This window comes from Scyliorhinus torazame, chromosome 10 (genome assembly GCF_047496885.1).
Source record: "Scyliorhinus torazame isolate Kashiwa2021f chromosome 10, sScyTor2.1, whole genome shotgun sequence".
Taxonomy (NCBI): Eukaryota; Metazoa; Chordata; class Chondrichthyes; order Carcharhiniformes; family Scyliorhinidae; genus Scyliorhinus; species Scyliorhinus torazame.
Genome location: NC_092716.1, coordinates 185,339,546 through 185,358,755, shown reverse-complemented (window position 1 = coordinate 185,358,755; position 19,210 = coordinate 185,339,546). Strand labels below are relative to the sequence as shown.

At 46.5% G+C, this 19,210-nt stretch overlaps 1 protein-coding gene across 2 annotated transcripts in view; it reads right to left on the bottom strand.

Annotated features, from left to right (window-relative positions):
* Positions 1–19,210, bottom strand: part of LOC140384428 (deformed epidermal autoregulatory factor 1 homolog) — a 201,151-nt gene that overhangs the window by 141,257 nt on the left and 40,684 nt on the right. For both annotated transcript variants that reach the window (XM_072466115.1, XM_072466116.1), the window contains exon 3: positions 18,240–18,369. In XM_072466115.1, coding sequence (XP_072322216.1) covers positions 18,240–18,369 — 130 coding nt within the window. The remainder of the gene's footprint in view (positions 1–18,239; positions 18,370–19,210) is intronic.

Sequence of the window (19,210 nt, the reverse complement as noted above, 5' to 3'; positions counted from 1 at the left end):
TAAACTTCTTTAAAAAATTATTACATTTATTTTCAAATCTCACAGAGACAGTTTTATTTACTTTTTAAGGGATGTACATTTAAATAACTTGACAGTTTTACAGACCTTACCCACCCTTCAAGAGCATATACAATTTCTCTAAAGATACATAACTTCCACTCAGCGCTGAGTTCAAATGGTCCAGCTGAGTTCAGGATTCCCACATGTAGGAATTATACCCTGTCCCTGTTCCTCTGTCCAACCCCACCCCCATTCTCCCCTCCACAAGGTGAAAATAGAATTGGTTGGAAATAAGAGTGGAATCTCTGGAAGTACCCATCATTCTGGAAGCTCCCTGGAATTTTCCAAATTCTGTGAAAATCCAGGTTACTGTGTCCATTTGCATCACATGCTTCGAGCAGTTGACAGCAAACACAATAGGAAAAGACTATCATTTAGATAATGCCTTTCACAATCTTTGAACATACTAAAACTCTACAGTCAATGAAGTACTTTCAAACTGTAGTCACTGTTGTAATTTTAAAAAAGTGACAGCTAGTTCATGCACCAGCCCCGTACCAGCCTCCCCGAACAGGCGTCGAAATGTGGCGACTAGGGGCTTTTCACAGTAACTTCATTTGAAGCCTACTTGTGACAATAAGCGATTTTCATTCATTTCATTTTTGCACAGTAAGATCCACAAACAGGACCAAAATAATGGCAAGATAATCTGTCTTTTCTCTTGAAGTGACATAGGTTCAAAGATATCGGGGGAAGGGGGGGATTTTGTCACAGGTTTAGAGGTGGGGGCACTGGGAAAAAGGAAAATCCCCAACAGGACAGCTCCTCCACGTAGCCCTGCCTCTGGATGAGCTTTCCAAGGCAGGTTATCAGGTGAATTGGCAATCCATTCGCCAGAGGCAGCCAGGTAATAAAGACATTTAATGCCTCAGTTAGCAACCATTTTCAGAGAAGGAGACATGTTTGCTGGCATTGTTCAAGATCCTATCCGCCTTGCAGCCCCCATCAGCCCAGTGTATCTATAGTCTGGCAACACTTCAGAGGTACCTGAAGGTCAGGGGGCCATCAGCAACTTCTGTAAATGGCAGCATAAAGGATCAGAATAGTGAAACAAATTCATTTGGAGGCATTCCCCCTTACACTGATAAAATAATTGAATGGTTACAACACAGGAATTTATTTGGCCCACATGTCCTCTACGAGAGCAGTTCTGCAGGTCCCTCTGCCTTCCCTTTTCCTGTAGACCTGCAAAAATGTTTCTCTTCAGATAATTATCCAATTCCCTTTTGACAGCCCCAATTAAATCTAGCCTCACCACACTATCAGGCAGTGCATTCCAGATGCTAACCACTTGCTGTGTAAAAATGTTCTTCCTCATGTCATCTCTGGTTCTTTTTTCAATTATCTTAAATTGGCATCTTCTGGTTCCAGCCCTTCCACCAATGGGAACAGTTTCACCCTATCTTCTCGGTCCAAAGCCCTCATGATTTTGAGCATTTCTACCAAACCTTCTCGCCACCTTCCCTTTATTGCGATCCCAATAGTGGCTAGGATACTGGATCAAAACCCCAATATTTTAGTTTATTTGAAGATTCTGCTGAAAAGAATGATTCGCTCCAGGTGAGAATCCCTGAAAAAAATAGGGTTTTGGTATTTCTAAAACAATACCTTTTTTTTAAACCATCATACCGGTGATATTATGGGTTTTAAAAAATATATTTAGAGTACTATAGATAGGATGCAGAGCTGGGCTGAGAAGTGGCAGATGGAGTTTAACCCTGAAAAGTGTGAGGTTGTCCATTTTGGAAGGACAAATATGAATGCGGAATACAGGGTTAACGGTAGAGTTCTTGGCAATGTGGAGGAGCAGAGAGATCTTGGGGTCTACGTTCATACATCTTTGAAAGTTGCCACTCAAGTGGATAGAGCTGTGAAGAAGGCCTATGGTGTGCTCGCGTTCATTAACAGAGGGATTGAATTTAAGAGCCGTGAGGTGATGATGCAGCTGTACAAAACTTTGGTAAGGCCACATTTGGAGTATTGTGTACAGTTTTGGTCGCCTCATTTTAGGGAGGATGTGGAAGCTTTGGAAAAGGTGCAAAGAAGATTTACCAGGATGTTGCCTGGAATGGAGAGTAGGTCTTACGAGGAAAGGTTGAGGGTGCTAGGCCTTTTCTCATTAGAACGGAGAAGGATGAGGGGCGACTTGATAGAGGTTTATAAGATGATCAGGGGAATAGATAGAGTAGACAGTCAGAGACTTTTTCCCCGGGTGGAACAAACCATGACAAGGGGACATAAATTTAAGGTGAAAGGTCGAAGATATAGGAGGGATATCAGAGGTAGGTTCTTTACCCAGAGAGTAGTGGGGGCATGGAATGCACTGCCTGTGGAAGTAGTTGAGTCGGAAACATTAGGGACCTTCAAGCAGCTATTGGATAGGTACATGGATTCGGTAAAATGATATAGTGTAGATTTATTTGTTCTCAAGGGCAGCACGGTAGCATTGTGGATAGCACAATTGCTTCACAGCTCCAGGGTCCCAGGTTCGATTCCGGCTTGGGTCACTGTCTGTGCGGAGTCTGCACGTCCTCCCCGTGTCTGCGTGGGTTTCCTCCGGGTGCTCCGGTTTCCTCCCACAGTCCAAAGATGTGCGGGTTAGGTGAATTGGCCAATGATAAATTGCCCTTAATGTCCAAATTGCCCTTGGTGTTGGGTGGAGGTGTTGAGTTTGGGTAGGGTGCTCTTTCCAAGAGCCGGTGCAGACTCAACCGGCCGAATGGCCTCCTTCTGCACTGTAAATTCAATGATAATCTATGATTAATCTAGGACAAAGGTTCGGCACAACATCGTGGGCCGAAGGGCCTGTTCTGTGCTGTATTTTCTATGTTCTAAGTACCCAATTCTTTTTTTTCCAATTAAGGGGTAATTTAGCGTGGCCAATTCACCTACCCTTAAAACAAACCTTTATTATAAATACAATATTAAACATTTAACTTCACATCCGAAAAAAAAGCTTACAATTGCTCCTTAACGATTTCCCATGAAATAATAAGAAATATACAACTCTTAATCCACCTTAAAATTAGCAGGGCATACTGCGGTACAGAAGAGATTCTGGCTCTTGTTAGAACTCCTTCAGACTCTGGCTTAAAGTCTTCAAATAGCTGCTTCAACTCGGTTGTTTCAGCCTCTTGTCTTCAAATACGACTGCTCATGCTTTTAAAATATTATTCCTCTTTATTCCCTGTCATATCCTACTGGGAAAGAAAATTGCCTTTATCTGTGGTCAATAAAAAACACAAGGATTGCCAGATCAGACTTCACTTCGGACAGACTCTCGCATAAGTTCTGTCTAAGTAATCCTGACATTATCAAGCAGGTAGGGAGTTTCTGTGATAGCTTCCAGAAATTTTCTAAAGCTGCTTGAAGACGAGTTAATTTAGTACAAGCCCTTCAGCCTTTGGATCCAGTATTCCACCACTGAAGGTTCTCTCTATGAAACAGTGAGACAGCTCCAGTGCTTCATCTTCCCTCCTGACCAGATAGAATATCATCACTTCCTGTGGCTACCATGATAGGAATTTGGAGCTCCACAGTTCCTGCATTTTCTTTCACTGCAACTCCCTCTCTTATTGAAGTTGTTGTTGCTCCTCTTCTAGCTCATGCAGGTGACTGCTGGTATGCTGGAGTTCCTATGAAATATGATCTCAGTTTTTGGATCACAATTTTCTCCCAAATCTGCCTTTCCAAGCTAGCTTTCTCTTGTGTAACCAGCACTGATACCTTCTGCCTGATGAAGCTCCAATGCGAGCTGCTCCCTAGCCTTCAGCTCGTCATTAACGTTGACAAGGAGTTCTGTTTTGCATTTACATAAATCAGCCATCTCTGTTTGTACCTGTTCTAACTATAGTGGATTGCGTCTGTATGGATGTTGTCTAATGGGAGTAGCATTTCCTATATCTACATCATGCATAATTACTTTCATACTTCCCAATTTAATCCCTGGTTGGGGGGGCCTCCAGGACGGCCAGGCTCGCAATCGGTGGCCATCGATCAGCGGGCGCGCGCGATTTGCGGGGGGTCCTATATTGTTGGGGCCGGCTTGCTGTGTGGGTCCACCATGTTGTGCGGGGCCGCCGCCGCCGCAGGCCCACGGCCAGAAGTGCAGGGCCCCGTATCGGCAGCCGGAGCTGCATGGACTACTCCGGGACCCTGCCAGCCCCCTTCAATACGGAGAATCACTCTGGACATTCTCCAGGAAAGTCCAGGATGATTCGTGCCTGTTTTCTCATGAGCGTGGGGACATAGCCCCATTTTCAGAGAATTCCGCCCAATGTTTCTTAATGGAATTGCCTCCGCAAATCTAGTCAACACATTCATTATAGTCAACAGATACAGATTCCCACTTTTGATTTTAGGCAGGGGATCCACGCAATCAAGTAAGACCCTAATAATAGGTTATTCAAATGCTGGAATGGGTATTAAAGGCTGGTTTGATTACCGCCAGAGGTTTCCCTATTATCTGACATGTGTGACATGTACGGCAAAACTCAACTACATCCTTATGCAGTCTAGGCCAATAAAAATATTTTTGTATTTTTGCTTGAGTTTTCCTTATTCCTTAATGACCTCTTCCTGGAAACTCATGCGCTACCAGCAAACCTCCTTTTGATAACCTACCGGTAAAACCACTTGATGGATATCTGCCCATTTCTCATCTGCTTGAATAAGTAACGGTCTCCATTTTCTCACTAATACATTGGGCAAAATTCTCTGGAAACGGCGCGATGTCCGCCGACTGGCGCCCAAAATGGCGCAAATCAGACGGGCATCGCGCCGCCCCAAAGGCGGAATGCTCCGCATCTTTGGGGGCCAAGCCCCAACCTTAAGGACCGTGGCGGAGGCGGAAGGGAAAGAGCGCCCCCACGGCACAGGTCCGCCCGCGGATCGGTGGGCCCCGATCGCGGGCCAGGCCACCGTGGGGGCACCCTCCGGGGCCAGATCGCCCCACACCCCCCCCAGGACCCCGGAGCCCGCCCATGCTGCCTTGTCCCGCCGATAAGGTAAGTGGTTTCATTTATGCCGGCGAGACAGGCATTTTAGCGGCGGGACCTCGGCCCATCCGGGCCGGAGAATCGAGCAGGGGGGCCCGCCAACCGGCGCGGCGCGATTCCCGCCCCCGCCGAATATCCGGTGCCGGAGACTTCGGCAATCGGCGGGGGCGAGATTCACGACAGCCCCCGGCGATTCTCCGTCCCGGCGGGGGGTCGGAGAATCTCGCCCATTATTTCTAAAGTAAAAACACTCTGCTATACACTCAGATTCCATTTCGGTATATGCTTTCTTATATAACTGCTTTATCTCCGAATCTTTCTGTTGTAATTCAACCAACTTGTTTGAACTAAAGATATCAGCTTCATTCACCACCTGCTCTTGTTCTTTACTGAACATCTGATCAAACATGGGCTGGATTCTCCGTCAGCGGGATCCTCCGTTTCGCCGGCATTGCATTCACGCCCGCAGATTTCCCGATGGCGTGGGGGTGCCCACAATGGGAAACCCCATTGGCGTGACTGAGGATCCCGCTGCTGGCGGGGATGCGCCAGACCAGAACATTGACGGGCATGACGTAGAATCCCTCTCTTGGTTTCTGACAACTGAACCTCGGCCTCCCTATCAGCACTCCTCAAGTTCTCTTCCTCTTGTTTCGGCCTGTAGCTTTGTGATCTGGTTACAACACAATCAGGAAACATTCCCGGGCATATTTCTTGAAACATCTCAATTGTTTGACTTTCCACTGGCTTTTGAACCCCAATAGGCTGCATGCCCACCTGTGATCCAGCTATCTCATGACTTTGGATGAATTGTACCCTGAAAAGGATAATGTTTCGATTACTCCTACTACCACTTCACCACTTTTCACGGACTCTCTAACCTTACCTTACATAGTGGCATACTACTGTTCTCACCACTAATTCCACATATTAGTAGATTGACTTGCTCCTGTATCCCGTAAAATCTTAATCTCCTTACCTACTCCACCTTGTACACACGAGTAAACCTTACCCTCACAAATAAAATCCTTAAATGTTTCTGGAACCTGCTTATTCAGCCTTTGAACAGGCTGTGCACTCTGTTGCAACTCTTCCACTGGGACAACGCCTTTTCTCCCCACTATCATAAAACCCACCTGCTTATCCTGTTTTACCAATTCTGTCTTCCCACTACTTTTCTTAAGCCTCCAGCACTGCGACTTCACATGCCCAACTTTATTATAATGAAAACACTTGTTTTCTTATCTCTCTACCACTATCCTAGGTTTCCCTTTTACTCTGAGGCACACATTCCTTAAATCACCAACTAAACCTCACTTGCATTGACCACCTATGAATTTCTCATTTCCCCAGTTTCTATCCTTCACAGATTGAAATTGATATTGAAAACCAAACTCTGTTTTATGAACCAATTCAAACTCATCAGCCATTTCTGCGGCGTGTCTAGCAGTTTTGATTCTTTGCTCTTCCACACGATTTCTCACTGCTGCGGGGAGTGAATCTTTAAATTCCTCCAAAATAATTGTTTCCCATAGAGCGTCATATGTTTGGTCTATTTTTAATGCTCTTATCCACCTATCAAAATTATTTTGTTTAATTCTCTTGAATTTTACATCTGTCTCACATGGTTCTTTTGTTAGATTGCTAAACGTTTGTCTGTAGACTTCTGACACTAGCAAACGCACTCAATATGGCTTTTCTCACCTTATTATAATCCCTAGAAACCTCCTCTGATAGTGATGCAAACACTTTGCTAGCTCTACCTACCAACTTTGTTTGAACCAACACTACCCACATGGTCTGTGGCCAGTTCGATTGTTTAGCCACTTTCTCAAATAAAATGAAAAAGGCTTCCACCACATCTTTCTCATCAAATCTTGGCAATGAACATAGAACATAGATTATACAGTGCAGAAGGAGGCCATTTGGCCCATCGAATCTGCACCGACCCACTTAAGCCCTCACTTCCACCCCATCCCCGTAACCCAATAAGCCCTCCTAACCTTTTTGGTCACAAAGGGCAATTTATCATGGCCAATCCACCTAACCTGCACGTCTTTGGACTGTGGGAGGAAACTAGAGCACCCGGAGGAAACCCACACAGACACAGGGAGAACGTGCAGACTCCGCACAGACAGTGACCCCAGCGGGGAATCAAACCTGGGACCCTGGCGCTGTGAAGCCACAAGCTATCCACTTGTGCTACCGTGCTGCCCGAATGCTTGAATATATTTAAACATATCCCTACTAAGCTTTTGACCAGGAAGTATTTCTTCTTCCTCTAGACCTTCCACAGCTTTTGCCTTTAACTCTAATGTTTTAAATTGATAATCTCCTTGCAGTGCCAGTTTCCAAAGTTGAAATTCTCTGTCTCTTTCTTTATCCCTTTCTTCCTTTGTTGATCCGTCCATTTCTACCTCAATATTCCTCCTTTCCATTTCATTTTGAAAAACCCTCTCTTTTTCCTTTTCTGCCCTCTCTTTTTCCTTTTTTTCCCTCCCTTAATCCTTCTCTTCTGCCTTTGCCAATCTTTCCTTTTCCTTTGCTTCTATTTCCAATTTCTTCATTTCTATTTGTAATTGAATTCTAGCTATTTCTAATAATTCAGGCTATGTCTGTGGCAAATTTAAATATTAAGCTATGACTTGTATTATCTCTACCTTCCTCACCCCTTTCGATAAAGTTAACTGCAGCTTCTCCGCAAAACCCAGAAGTTTGGCTTTTGTCTTCCTTTGTAAACCATCCCGGGTAATTGCTTCCACTAAAACTTTTGCAACTGAAAGACCCATCTCCAGTCACTCCTTATTTAAATTTCAAAACCTGAAAGAATGCAATCATTCCACACACACTCACTTTAAGTTCAATGACGCTCAGCCAAATAAAGAATTATAATTAAGATCCCGGAAGAGTCTCCAATTTTATTACAATCCCAGACCAAACCCTAACTGTGCCTAGGATACAGGACCGAAACCCCAATATTTTAGTGTATTTTAAGACTGTGCAGAAAGAATGATTCGCTCCAGGGGTGATTGCATGAAAAAAATAGGGCTTTGGTATTTCTGAAACAAACCTTTATTATAAATACAATATTAAACTTTTAAATATTATTTTCCCATTAAACAACAAAAAAGAAACATAAATATAAAAGCAAATTACTGCGAATGCTGGAATCTAAAAGAATCTAAAAATCCAAAAGAAACATTACAGCTCTTAATCCAGCATAAAATTAGCAGGGCATAGAGTAATACTCGCAGTACAGAACTGATTATGGCTCTTGTTAGAACCCCTTCAGACTCTGGCTGAATAACTTCAAATTGCTGCTTCAACTCAGTTGTTTCAGCCTCTTCCTTGTCTTTAGATAAGAATGCTCTGCTTTTTCCCCTAGCTTCCTGGGAAAGTAAACTGCCGATATCTGTGGTCCTAAAATACCCCACAAATATTGCCAGGTCAGACTTCACTTCAAAAGCCCTTTCTCCAACACTGTCTCCACAGCTTTCTCCAATACTGCCTTTCTCCACAGCTTCTCAGAATGTCTCAGTGCCTTCATTGGCTCCTCACAGTAATGACCTCATCTCCCCAAGCTAAAAAAACAAATTCTCTCCAGGGGCTGAAAAGCACTTCAACTCCCCAGGGACTTCGCCAGGCAAACCACCAGGCATTAGCCATGGCTGGAAAATACATTCCTTGGTCAATTTCTCCACTTTTCCTCGAAGCAAAATAAAATCCTTTTTAAAACCCTGACCACTGAAAGGAAGCACCTTCTCACCCCAGGCTGTTAACCATTAAATTGTCCAATATTTAGAAGCTAATATTCCTAAAATGTTCTATCATCACATCTTCTCTAAGAAGAACAGCTGTGGCTTCTCCAACCTACCCTCGTGACTGAGGCCCCTCATCTCTGGAACTATCTCATGGAATTTTCTACACCCTCTCTATTGCCTTCATATCCTTCTGTAAGTATCATGCTTAGAAGTGGGCACACCACACCAGTTGAGGTTGAATCAATGTTCCTTAAAGGTTGACCATAACTTCCTTGCTTTTGTAGCCTATGCCTATTTAGAAAGTCCAGAATCCTATATCCCATTCATGCCACTTTCTCAACTAGCCACCTTCAATGATTTGTGCACATATGTCCCAGGTCTGTGTTCTGCACTCCCTTTGGAATTGAATACTTTCCAGTATTTTGCCTTTCCTCATTCACGCTGCCAAAATGTATTATTTCACAGATCTCTGTATTAAATTGCATCTGCCCATTGTTTGCCCATTCCACCAACCGATGTCCTCTGAAGACTTTGAAGTTGTGCCCTGTATATCCAAGTCCAGGTCATCAAATGGATCAACAAAAACAGTGGTACTTGTTCCGACCCCTAAGGAACACAACTATAAGTTTCCTTCAGTCCAAAAAGCAACTCTTGGTTTCTTGCCACGCAATCAACTTCCTATTTCATGCAGACACTGTTCCTTTTATTGCATGGGCTTCAACTTTGCTGACAAGCCTCTTATACGGTACTTAATCAATGCCTTTTGGAAGTCCGTGTCCACATGAACCACATTACCATCAGCAACGTTCTCAATCAAATTAATTAAACATGATTAATTTACCATGGGCGCGATTCTCCGCTCCCGCGACTAAGTGCCCACTCCCTTGTGAACGCCATCGAGGTCCACAACGGCGCGAAACGGCCCCGATCTCGACCGATTCAGGGCCCGAAAATGGGCTAGGATCGGGGCCGCGAGAAACTCGGGGGGCATGTCGTGAAAGCAGCGTCGTCAACACGCGCCGGGCATTGGCGCCGCGTAAAAGCGGCGGCACTTAAATCACGCGGCCGGCGCCGCGTAACTGCCATAACTAGCGTCACCCGCGCAAGAAGATGTCAGATGGATCTTGCGGGGCACGGAGGAAAGGAGGTCCTTCTTCAGAGAGGCCAGCCCGCCGATCGGTGGGCACCGATCGCGGGCCAGACCCCTTTTGAGTCCTACCCCGGTGAAAGAACCCCCCCCAGCCCCCACCCAACGTTCCCGTGCTGTTCCCACCGGCAGCGACCAGGTGTGGATGGCGCCGGCGGGAAGCCGTCGTTTTGGGCAGGCCGCTCGGCCCGTCCGGGCCGGAGAATAGCAGGTGTAGTGGAGAATCGCCATTTTGGGTGCCGCGGGCGATTCTCCGGCCTGCGGAGCGCAGAACCCGACGGGGCCGTTCTCGCCGCTTGGGTGAATCGTGGGAGGGCGTCGGACCGGCGTCACGGGGAAAAATGGCGTGCCAGGGGATTCTCCCAACCGACGTGGGAGCGGAGAATCGCGCCCCATATCTATGCTGGGTTTCCCTAATTAATCCACATGTGTCTGAGTGACTGTTAATTTAGTCCTGGAACGAAAGGGAGCATCTGGGATGGGCTAGGATGGGTGGAATTAAGGGGGCGGGAGTTAAGTAGGGAAGATGACGGACGGTAGAGGGGATTGGAGTCGCAAGCCTCCGGTAAGGTTGGTAACGTGGAACGTCCGGGGACTGAATGGGCCGGTTAAAAGGTCACGGGTGTTTGCGCACCTCAGGAGCTTGAGGGGATGGTCTTTCTGCAGGAGACACACCTCAATGTGAAGGACCAGGTTAGGTTAAGGAAGGGGTGGGTCAGGCAGGTTTTTCACTCGGGGTTTGATTTGAAATCGAGGGTTGTGGCGATTTTAATGAGCAAAACAAAAAGGGATTTGCGAGTGCAATGGAGGTGGGGGATCCGGGTGGAAGATATGTGATTGGGAGTGGGGTATTGGAAGGGGCACCGGTTGTGTTGGTAAATGTGTATGCCCCAAATAGGGATGATGTGGGTTTTATGAGGGGGTTGCTGGCAGCAATCCCGGATTTGGCCACACACCAGTTGATCATGGGAGGAGATTTTAACTGTGTCCTGGAGCCGAGGGTGGATAGATCGAGCCCCAGGTCGATGAGTAGGGTACGAATGGCGAGGGGGGGGGGGGGGGGGGGGGGGGGTGAGTATGGTGGATCCATGGCGCATTCAGTACCCGGGGGGAAGGGAGTATTCCTTCTTTCCACACGTCTATAAGGTGTATTTGAAGATTGACTACTTTGTAGTGAATCGGAAGATTTTAGTTGGGGTGGAGGGGGCAGCGTATGCGGGGATAGCTATCTCGGACCATGCATCGCACTGGCTGGACATTCGGTTTAGAACGGGATGAGAGCAGAGGCCTGCGTGGAGGTTTGACTCGGGGTTGTTGGCGGATGGAGGTTTTTGTGATAAGGTGCGGTTGGCGATTAGGGATCATGTGGAGTTGAATCAGAATGGGGAGGTGTCGGTGGGCATTTTTTGGGAAGCACTGAAAGCAGTGGTCCGGGGATAAATTATTTTGTTTACGGTTCTTGCGGATAAAGAAAGGAGGGCGGAACATGACCGTCTAGTGAGCGAGATAGTGGAGGTGGACAGGGAATATTCAAGGGTGCCCGCCGTGGACAGATTGGCGAGGAGGAAAACGTTGTAGGGGCAGTTTGACAGGCTGACAACGGGGAGGGCGGTAGGGCAACTGCGTAGGGCAAGAGGGGTGCAATACGAGTATGGGGAAAAGGCGAGCTGCATGCTAGCGCACCAGCTGCGGAAGCAAGCTACGCCCAGGGAAATGTTGACGATATGGACTGGGGCTGGGGGCGTGGTGTCGGAGCCAGGGAAGATAAATGAGGCATTTAGAGAGTATTACCAAAGACTTTATGAGGCGTATCCGGGGTGAGAGGAGGGGGGCATGGGGCGGTTTCTGGACAAGCTGGAATTTCCCCAGGTGGAGGAAGCAAAGAGGCAGGCATTGGAGGAGCCGCTGGGGCTGAGGGAGGTGCTGGATAGTATCAGGGGTATGAAGTCGGGGAAGACCCCTGGGCCTGATGGGTACCCGGTGGAATTTTATAAGGAATTTGCGGCGGACCTGGCACCACATCTGTTGGGGGCGTTTAATGAAGCACTGGAGAAGGGCGAGTTGCCGGAGACGATGATGCAGGCAGTAATCACACTAATCCCCAAAAAACGGAAGGGTCCGGTGGAATGTGGGTCGTATAGACCCATATCACTATTGAACACGGATGTGAAAGTATTGGCTAAGTTGTTGGCAGGGAGGATGGATGATTGTATCCCAGGGGTGGTTGCAGAGGATCAAACAGGCTTCATGAAGGGCAGGCAGCTCGCGAGTAATATAAGACGGCTGTTTGAAAGTGGTGATGAATTCGTCGGGGCCTCTGGTACCGGAGGTGGTGGTGTCCACGGGCACAGAGAATGCATTTGATCGGGTGGAGTAGCGGTACTTGTTCAAAGTTTCGGGAAGGTTTGGGTTTGGGCCGAGATTTGTGGCATGGGTGCGGTTGCTGTATGTGGTGTCAAGAGCGAGGGTGAGGACGAATTATATGAGCTCATGAAGATTTGACTTACACAGAGGTACGAGGCAGGGGTGCCTGCTGTCGCCGCTGCTGTTTGCGCTGGCCACAGAGCCATTGGCGATGGCTCTCAGGGGGTTGGCAGAGTGGCAATGAGGGGACAGAGGGAGCATCAGGTGTCGCTCTATGCCGATGACCTCTTGTTGTATGTTTCGGTTCCGTTGGAGAGTATGGGAAGGATTATGGGCCTGTTGGGGAGGTTTGGAGGGTTTTCGGGGTACAAGCTGAATGTAGGGAAAAGCGAGGTATTCCCGGTGAATGAGCTGGCACAGTGGGATAATTTAGGGGGGATGCCATTTACGGTAGCGAGGGATCGGTTTAGGTTTTTGGGGATTCAGGTAGCGAGGGAATGGACGGGGCTCCATAAGTGGAAGTTAATGAAGCTGGTGGAGGAGGCCAGGGAGGATCTTAGGAGGTGGGATACACTGCGCTTAACATTGGCAGGGAGGATCCAAGTGGTGAAAATGAATATTCTGCCGAGGTTCCTGTTTATCTTTCAGGCTCTCCCGATCTCTATACCAAAGGCCTTTTGTCAGAGAGTGGACACGATCATCTCGGACTTTGTATGGGCGGGGAACATGCCAAGGGTGGGGAGGACCCTGCTACAGAGGCAGAGGCAGCAGGGGGAGTTGGCGTTGCCGAACTTGCTTCATTATTATTGGGCGGCGAATGTGGACAAGGTGCGGCGGTGGTGGGAAGGAGAAGGGGTAGAGTAAGGGGTCCAGTTTGAGGGCTATGGTGATGGCAGCATTGCCAATGGCTCCGAGTAGGTATTCAGGGAGCCCAGTGATGCAGTCCACGGTGAAGATATGGAATCAGCTGTGGAGGTGTTTTAGGGTGGAAGGGATGTCGGTGCTCACGCCGCTGTGCGAGAATCATGTGTTTGAGCCGGAGGGATGGATAGTGTATCAAGGAGGTGGAAGGAAATGGGGCTGATCAAGGTGCAGAAGGGTATTTGGAGGAAGGGTTCGCCAGTCTGGAGGAGCTAAGGGAGAGGGTAGAGCTGCCGAGGGGTAGTGAGTTCAGGCATCTGCAGGTTAGGGCATTTGCACGAAAGGTCTGGAGAGGGTTCCCTAGGTTGACGGGATATAGCCTGCTGGAGCGATTGCTGCTTCCGGATGTGGAAGGGGAGGGATAAATTGGGAATATATATAAGTGGCTGGGGGAGCAGGGAGGTGAGCAGTGGTGAAGATCAAGGAGAAATGAGAAGCGGAGTTGGGAATGGAGATCAATTGGGGAGTATGGAGTGAGGCACTGCGAAGGGTAAAAGGTTTAAGGTGGTGCACAGGGTGCATATAACTCGGGCGAGAATGAGTGGGTTCTTTCAGGGGGTAGCAGCTGAGTGTGAGACGTGTGGGCGGGGGCCAGCGAATCACACGCACATGTTTTGGGTTTGCGAAAAATTAGGAAGGTTATGGGTGGGAGTGTTCGCGGTCTTAGCCAGGATAGTGGGAGGGTGTGGATGCGAACTCTTTGGTGGCAATATTTGGGATTTCAGAGAAGCCGGAGCTCATGAAGAGGACGAAGGCCGATGTCGTGCCCCTTGCCTCTGATTGCACGGCAGCGTATTTTGCTGGAGTGGCGGTCGGCATCGCCAAGCAGCATGCTTGGGTGGCCTGTACGACTTCCTGCGGTCAAAGAAAATAAAGTATGAATTAAGGGGCTCAGCAGGGGAGTTTGAGAAAATGTGGGGGATATTTGTGACCGTGTTTGAGGAACTGTTCGTCGCAGGGGGCTGGGGGGTAGGTGATGGGGAGAGGAGGGGTGGTGAAAAAGGAGAAAAATCTGTACAAACTGTATAGTTGATTGTTAGGAAGTAAGTTTCCCGTGGTGTTTACTTGCTGTAACCTGCTTTGATATAAGTTTGTAATAAAATACGTTTTAAAATTTAGTCCTGGAACATTGTTCTTAAATGCATTCCCACCACTATGATTAAACTGAGTGACCTACCGGCTTGGGTCACTGTCTGTACGGAGTCTGCACATCCTCCCCGTATGTGCGTGGGTTTCCTCCGGGTGCTCCGGTTTCCTCCCACAGTCCAAAGTTGTGCAGGTTAGGTGGACTGGCCATGATAAAGTGCCCTTAGTGTCCAAAATTGCCCTTAGTGTTGGGTGGGGCTGCTGGGTTATGGGGATAGGGTGGAAGTGTTGACCTTGGGTAGGGTGCTCTTTCCAAGAGCCGGTGCAGACTCAACGGGCCGAATGGCCTCCTTCTGCACTGTAAATGCTATGATAGTCACTGGGCTTTTCCTTATACCCTTTTTTGAACATGGATGTAAGATTTGCAATTCTCCAGTGCTCTGGCATCACCCGGTATAAAAATATATGGTCAGTGCTCCTGCAATTTCTCCCCTTACTTCTCTCCGCATCCTCACCTGCATATGATCTTGTCCGATAACTGACCAAATTTACCTTTTCTTTATAAATTTTTAGCTCATCCAATATCGCACTATCTCCTCTTTCACCACAAATTTGACAGCTACTTTGTCCTTGCTAAGTAGCCATTTAGAATCTCAATAATTCCTTCTGCTCTATGCATAAACCCCCTTTGTGGTCCCCAATCAACTCCACTCCTCCGTTAACCACCCTCTTACTAAATATAAGCCCATCCTTCCCTCTATTGGGAATGTAGCCAAACTTTATACAAACTATCTCCACTTTAAAACAACCAATTGTTCACTGAGTTTTACCTGCCAATCTTTGATTCCAACTTACCTGGGACAGATCCTTTCTTACCCCATTGAAATTGGCCCTCCCCAAATAATTATTTTTACTCTGGGTTGCCTGGTGTTCTTTTCCATCAGCTAATCTAAATTTTTGCATACTATAATCATTGTCCCCTAAATTTTTCCCTCGTGACACTCACTCATCTGTCACCTCATTCTCCAGATCCATAAGTGCCTCCTTTCTCAGTGGTGCAGAACTATACAGATCGAGAAAATTCTCTTGAATACAAACTCTTCCCTCTCTCTGCCCTTTATATTATTACTATCCTAGTCAATATTAGGATAATTAATTTCCCTTATTATAACGATTCTATAGCTTTTGCACCACTATAATTTCCTCAAAAATATGCTCTTCCAAATCTTTCCATGTGTTGGCGGCCTAGAGAATATACCCAGCAGCGTAACAGTACCTCTAATGTCTCTTAACTCTAATCAAATTGATTCTGCCCTTATCAGTTTGGGGGAGCTATTCGTCGCAGGGGGGTAAGGGGGTAGGTGATGGTGAGAGCCTATTGTCTGAGCCTATTTGAGTCCACCGCCTTATCAAGATGATCCCAAGGTCACCCACTGCCTCAGCAACTTACCTCTCCCAGTGAGTCCACTAGCTGCCATTTCTTCAGGCCCTCCATTGGCAATCCCGTGTCTGTATATTGTCCACCATCCTTAATTGGATGGTAAATACGGTGCACTGTTGAGAAGTGCAGGCTCGAGAACCATAAATTGTTCCAAACTTTGACCTGTGGCAATTAGACTCCACTTGCTATCTTGTTGTCCATTTATTTAATTTGTTTATAACAGCCTCCTTGTGTCCTCCTCACAGCTTATATTCATTCTCCTGGTTCCCTTTTATCGATTCTGACAATTACATCTCAAAAAGCTCTTTTTTTGTCACGCGCAATTTCCCTTTTATAAAAACAAGTTTCCAAGCTAACTAAATGCTTCCACTCCCATCATGCTACTCCACACCTTTTATGTGACTCTTTCTATCACAAAACACCCAATGATACACATTGCACTCAACTGTGGTCTAACCAATGTCTTGTACAGATTCCTCATTATATCCTTATATCTAGGCGAGCTATGAATCTTGATTTTAAACCACGGAGGAGGAAGAGGGGGCTGATGACAATATTAGGCTTTAAGGAGGAAAATTTAGAAGTGCAGTTAGCCACGACTTATGAGAATCAGTAGATTCAAAACTGAATATATGTTTTCAAATTGAAAATTTGAATAGACTTTTGGCTGTTCTCCAAATTTTCCTGTCCCACCCACAATGAAGCACGTCGCTGGTAGGGCTGGAAAATCCCGCTCTTGAGGTATCTGTTGGATTTGGGAACCAGTCCATGTAATATACTTGGACTCCCAGAAGGCATTCAGCAAAACAGCGCCAGGTCCCAGGTTTGATTCCTGGCTTGGGTCACTCTCTGTGTGGAGTCTGCACGTTCTCCCTGTGTCTGCATGGGCTTCCTCCGGGTGCTCCAGTTTCCTCCCACAAGTCCCGAAAGACGTGCTGTTAGGTAATTTGGACATTCTGTATTCTCTCTCTGTGTACCAGAACAGAAGCCGGAATATGGCGACTAGGGGCTTTTCACTGTAACTTCATTGCAGTGTTAATGTAAGCCGACTTGTGACAATAAAGATTTTTTAAACTTATTAAGTGCCACATGAAAGGTTGATATGCAAGATAAGGACACATAGGGAGACTTATCAGCTGTTCACGCTAGCGGGAAATTCCGGTCCCACGCCAGCGCACGGATTTCTCGGCGACGAGGGGTGGTGTCACCAGGAAATCCCATTGACAATGGTGGGGTCTGTAGTTCACGCATGCGGGCTGTCATCTCTGCTGCCAAAAAACATGCGGCGGGGTGGTAGGTAAATCCCACCCGTGGAGTTGGGAGTCGACATATTAGCATGGATGAAGATTGGTTAATCGACAGAAAACAGAATATGAGTAGACGTGGCATTTTCAAGCTGGATGGCGACGATGATCAGTGCAGGGGCCTCTGCTGTTACAGTATTTATGACTTGGATACATTACTCAATCTCTTCATCTACGTTTGCTGACAACAAAAAACTAGATTGGAATATAAGCTGTGAGGACGACATAAGGAGACTGCAAAGAGATATAGACAAGTTAAATGAGTGGGCAACAAGATGGCAGATGGAAACTAATGTGGGGAGTGTGAGGTTATTCACTTTGGTCGTAAGGATGGAAAAGCAGAATGTTTTTTTAAAGGTGTGAAACTTCTAAATGTTGATGTCCTGAGTGATTTGGGCGTATTTGTACTAAGAACACAAGAAGTTAGTATGCAAATAAAGCAAACATTAGGAAAGAAATGCCATGTTGGGTTTGAAGTATAAGAATAAAGATGTCTTGCTACAATTGTAGAGGACTTTGATGAGACTCATTTCAAATACCTTCATGATACTGTCTTTCTGCAGCCCTAAAACCTGCCGAGATACCTCCATTCCTCCAATTTGGGCCTTTTGCACACCCGTGGTTTTAATCACTCCACCACTGGCGCCATGTATTTAGTTGCCTAGGCCTAAGCGCGGGAATTTGCTCACTAAACCTGTCTGCCCCTCTCTTCTCTTTAAGGTCCTTCTCAAAACCAATATATTTGACCAAACTTTTGATCACATGTCCTCATATCTTTTTGCATGGTGCAGTGTCACCTTTCATTCAATAATGCTCGTGAGCCACCGAGGGATGCTTTGCTGTTGAAATTCAAGTAGTTGTCATTGGTTTGTTTTGAAGGATACGGGTACTAGTTTGGGGTGATTGTGAGGAGGGGAGCTGAAATTTGCATCGTTTAATGACAAAAGGCACTGGTTGGTGCTTTAAATTTTAGGTAGCATGATTGGAGTATCAATCAAAAGTAACCTTGCAGCATAGCAGCTATATTCACTCAACAACGCCCCTCCGCTTCCCCCCCGCAGCCAAAGAGCATTCCTTCCAGTGCTTCTCATGATTCAATCCCCCTGCCAGCTCTTCTTCCCCTGATTGTACCGAGAAGTGATCAGCACAGGACAGTACCTGGAGTTATAGGTGCGCTTGGTGTTTTCAATCCAGTCGTTTCCACAATGCTCCCATCTGTGTGAACTACTATCAGCGTTGCTTTGTCGGTGGGGAGTCCTTCTCCAATCTGAAGTGTGGTTCTTCCCGACTGAGAAAGATGAAAATAAGCACCATCTGAACAGGGAATCTTAAATTGTGAGGCCACCCACACAAAGTCAGGACCCCAACCCCAAGTAACAAACTGACTGGATAAAAGGTCGTACTACAGGCAGTCCTCGGACTTATAGCACAATTGTTTCCTGAAAACCACGTCTCAAGTCAAAGCATCATAATCGCATAAGAATAATGTAATGGCGGATTGGTTCCTGAACCAAGTCCTGATACCCTATTTTCACCAAAATAACCCAGAATTTTGTATTCAATCAATTATGGACCAGTAACATTAAGGTATTTATTCACGTAAAAATTCCTAGTATTGTGCACTGTACATTACCGACAAATCAACTAAAAAAAAGCATAGACAATTGTTAAAGCCTTAATTTTTCAACATTCCTGAACTGATGGGTGGGTCTGACTGGGTAAGGATTTCAGGGGTTTTTGAGGTGATTTAGAAAACTTCTTTGAGGTGACTTTGCTGAACTTTTTGAAGGGCTTGTTTGGACATTTTGAAGGGTTCCTGGTTGGAGTCTTAGGACACTTGGCTGCAGGTTTTTGCACGAGTCTTGTTTGCTTTCTTCAGGAAAGTGACCAGGGAAGTTTGGTTCTCTTTTCCTTGTAAATCTCTCAATAGCAAACTGTTCATTTTGTCTATGCTCTTATTCACTGATGCATTGCATTTAAAAGTGGGATCATGATCCACAAACAGGGACATGGCAGCTTCTAAATTTGAAATGCCTCAGCCAACACTTGTGCTGTCACAACTTTACGAGGAGGTGTCTCTTCAATAGTGGGTGCATCTTCTTATTCCTCTGCCACTTCCTGCTATTCAA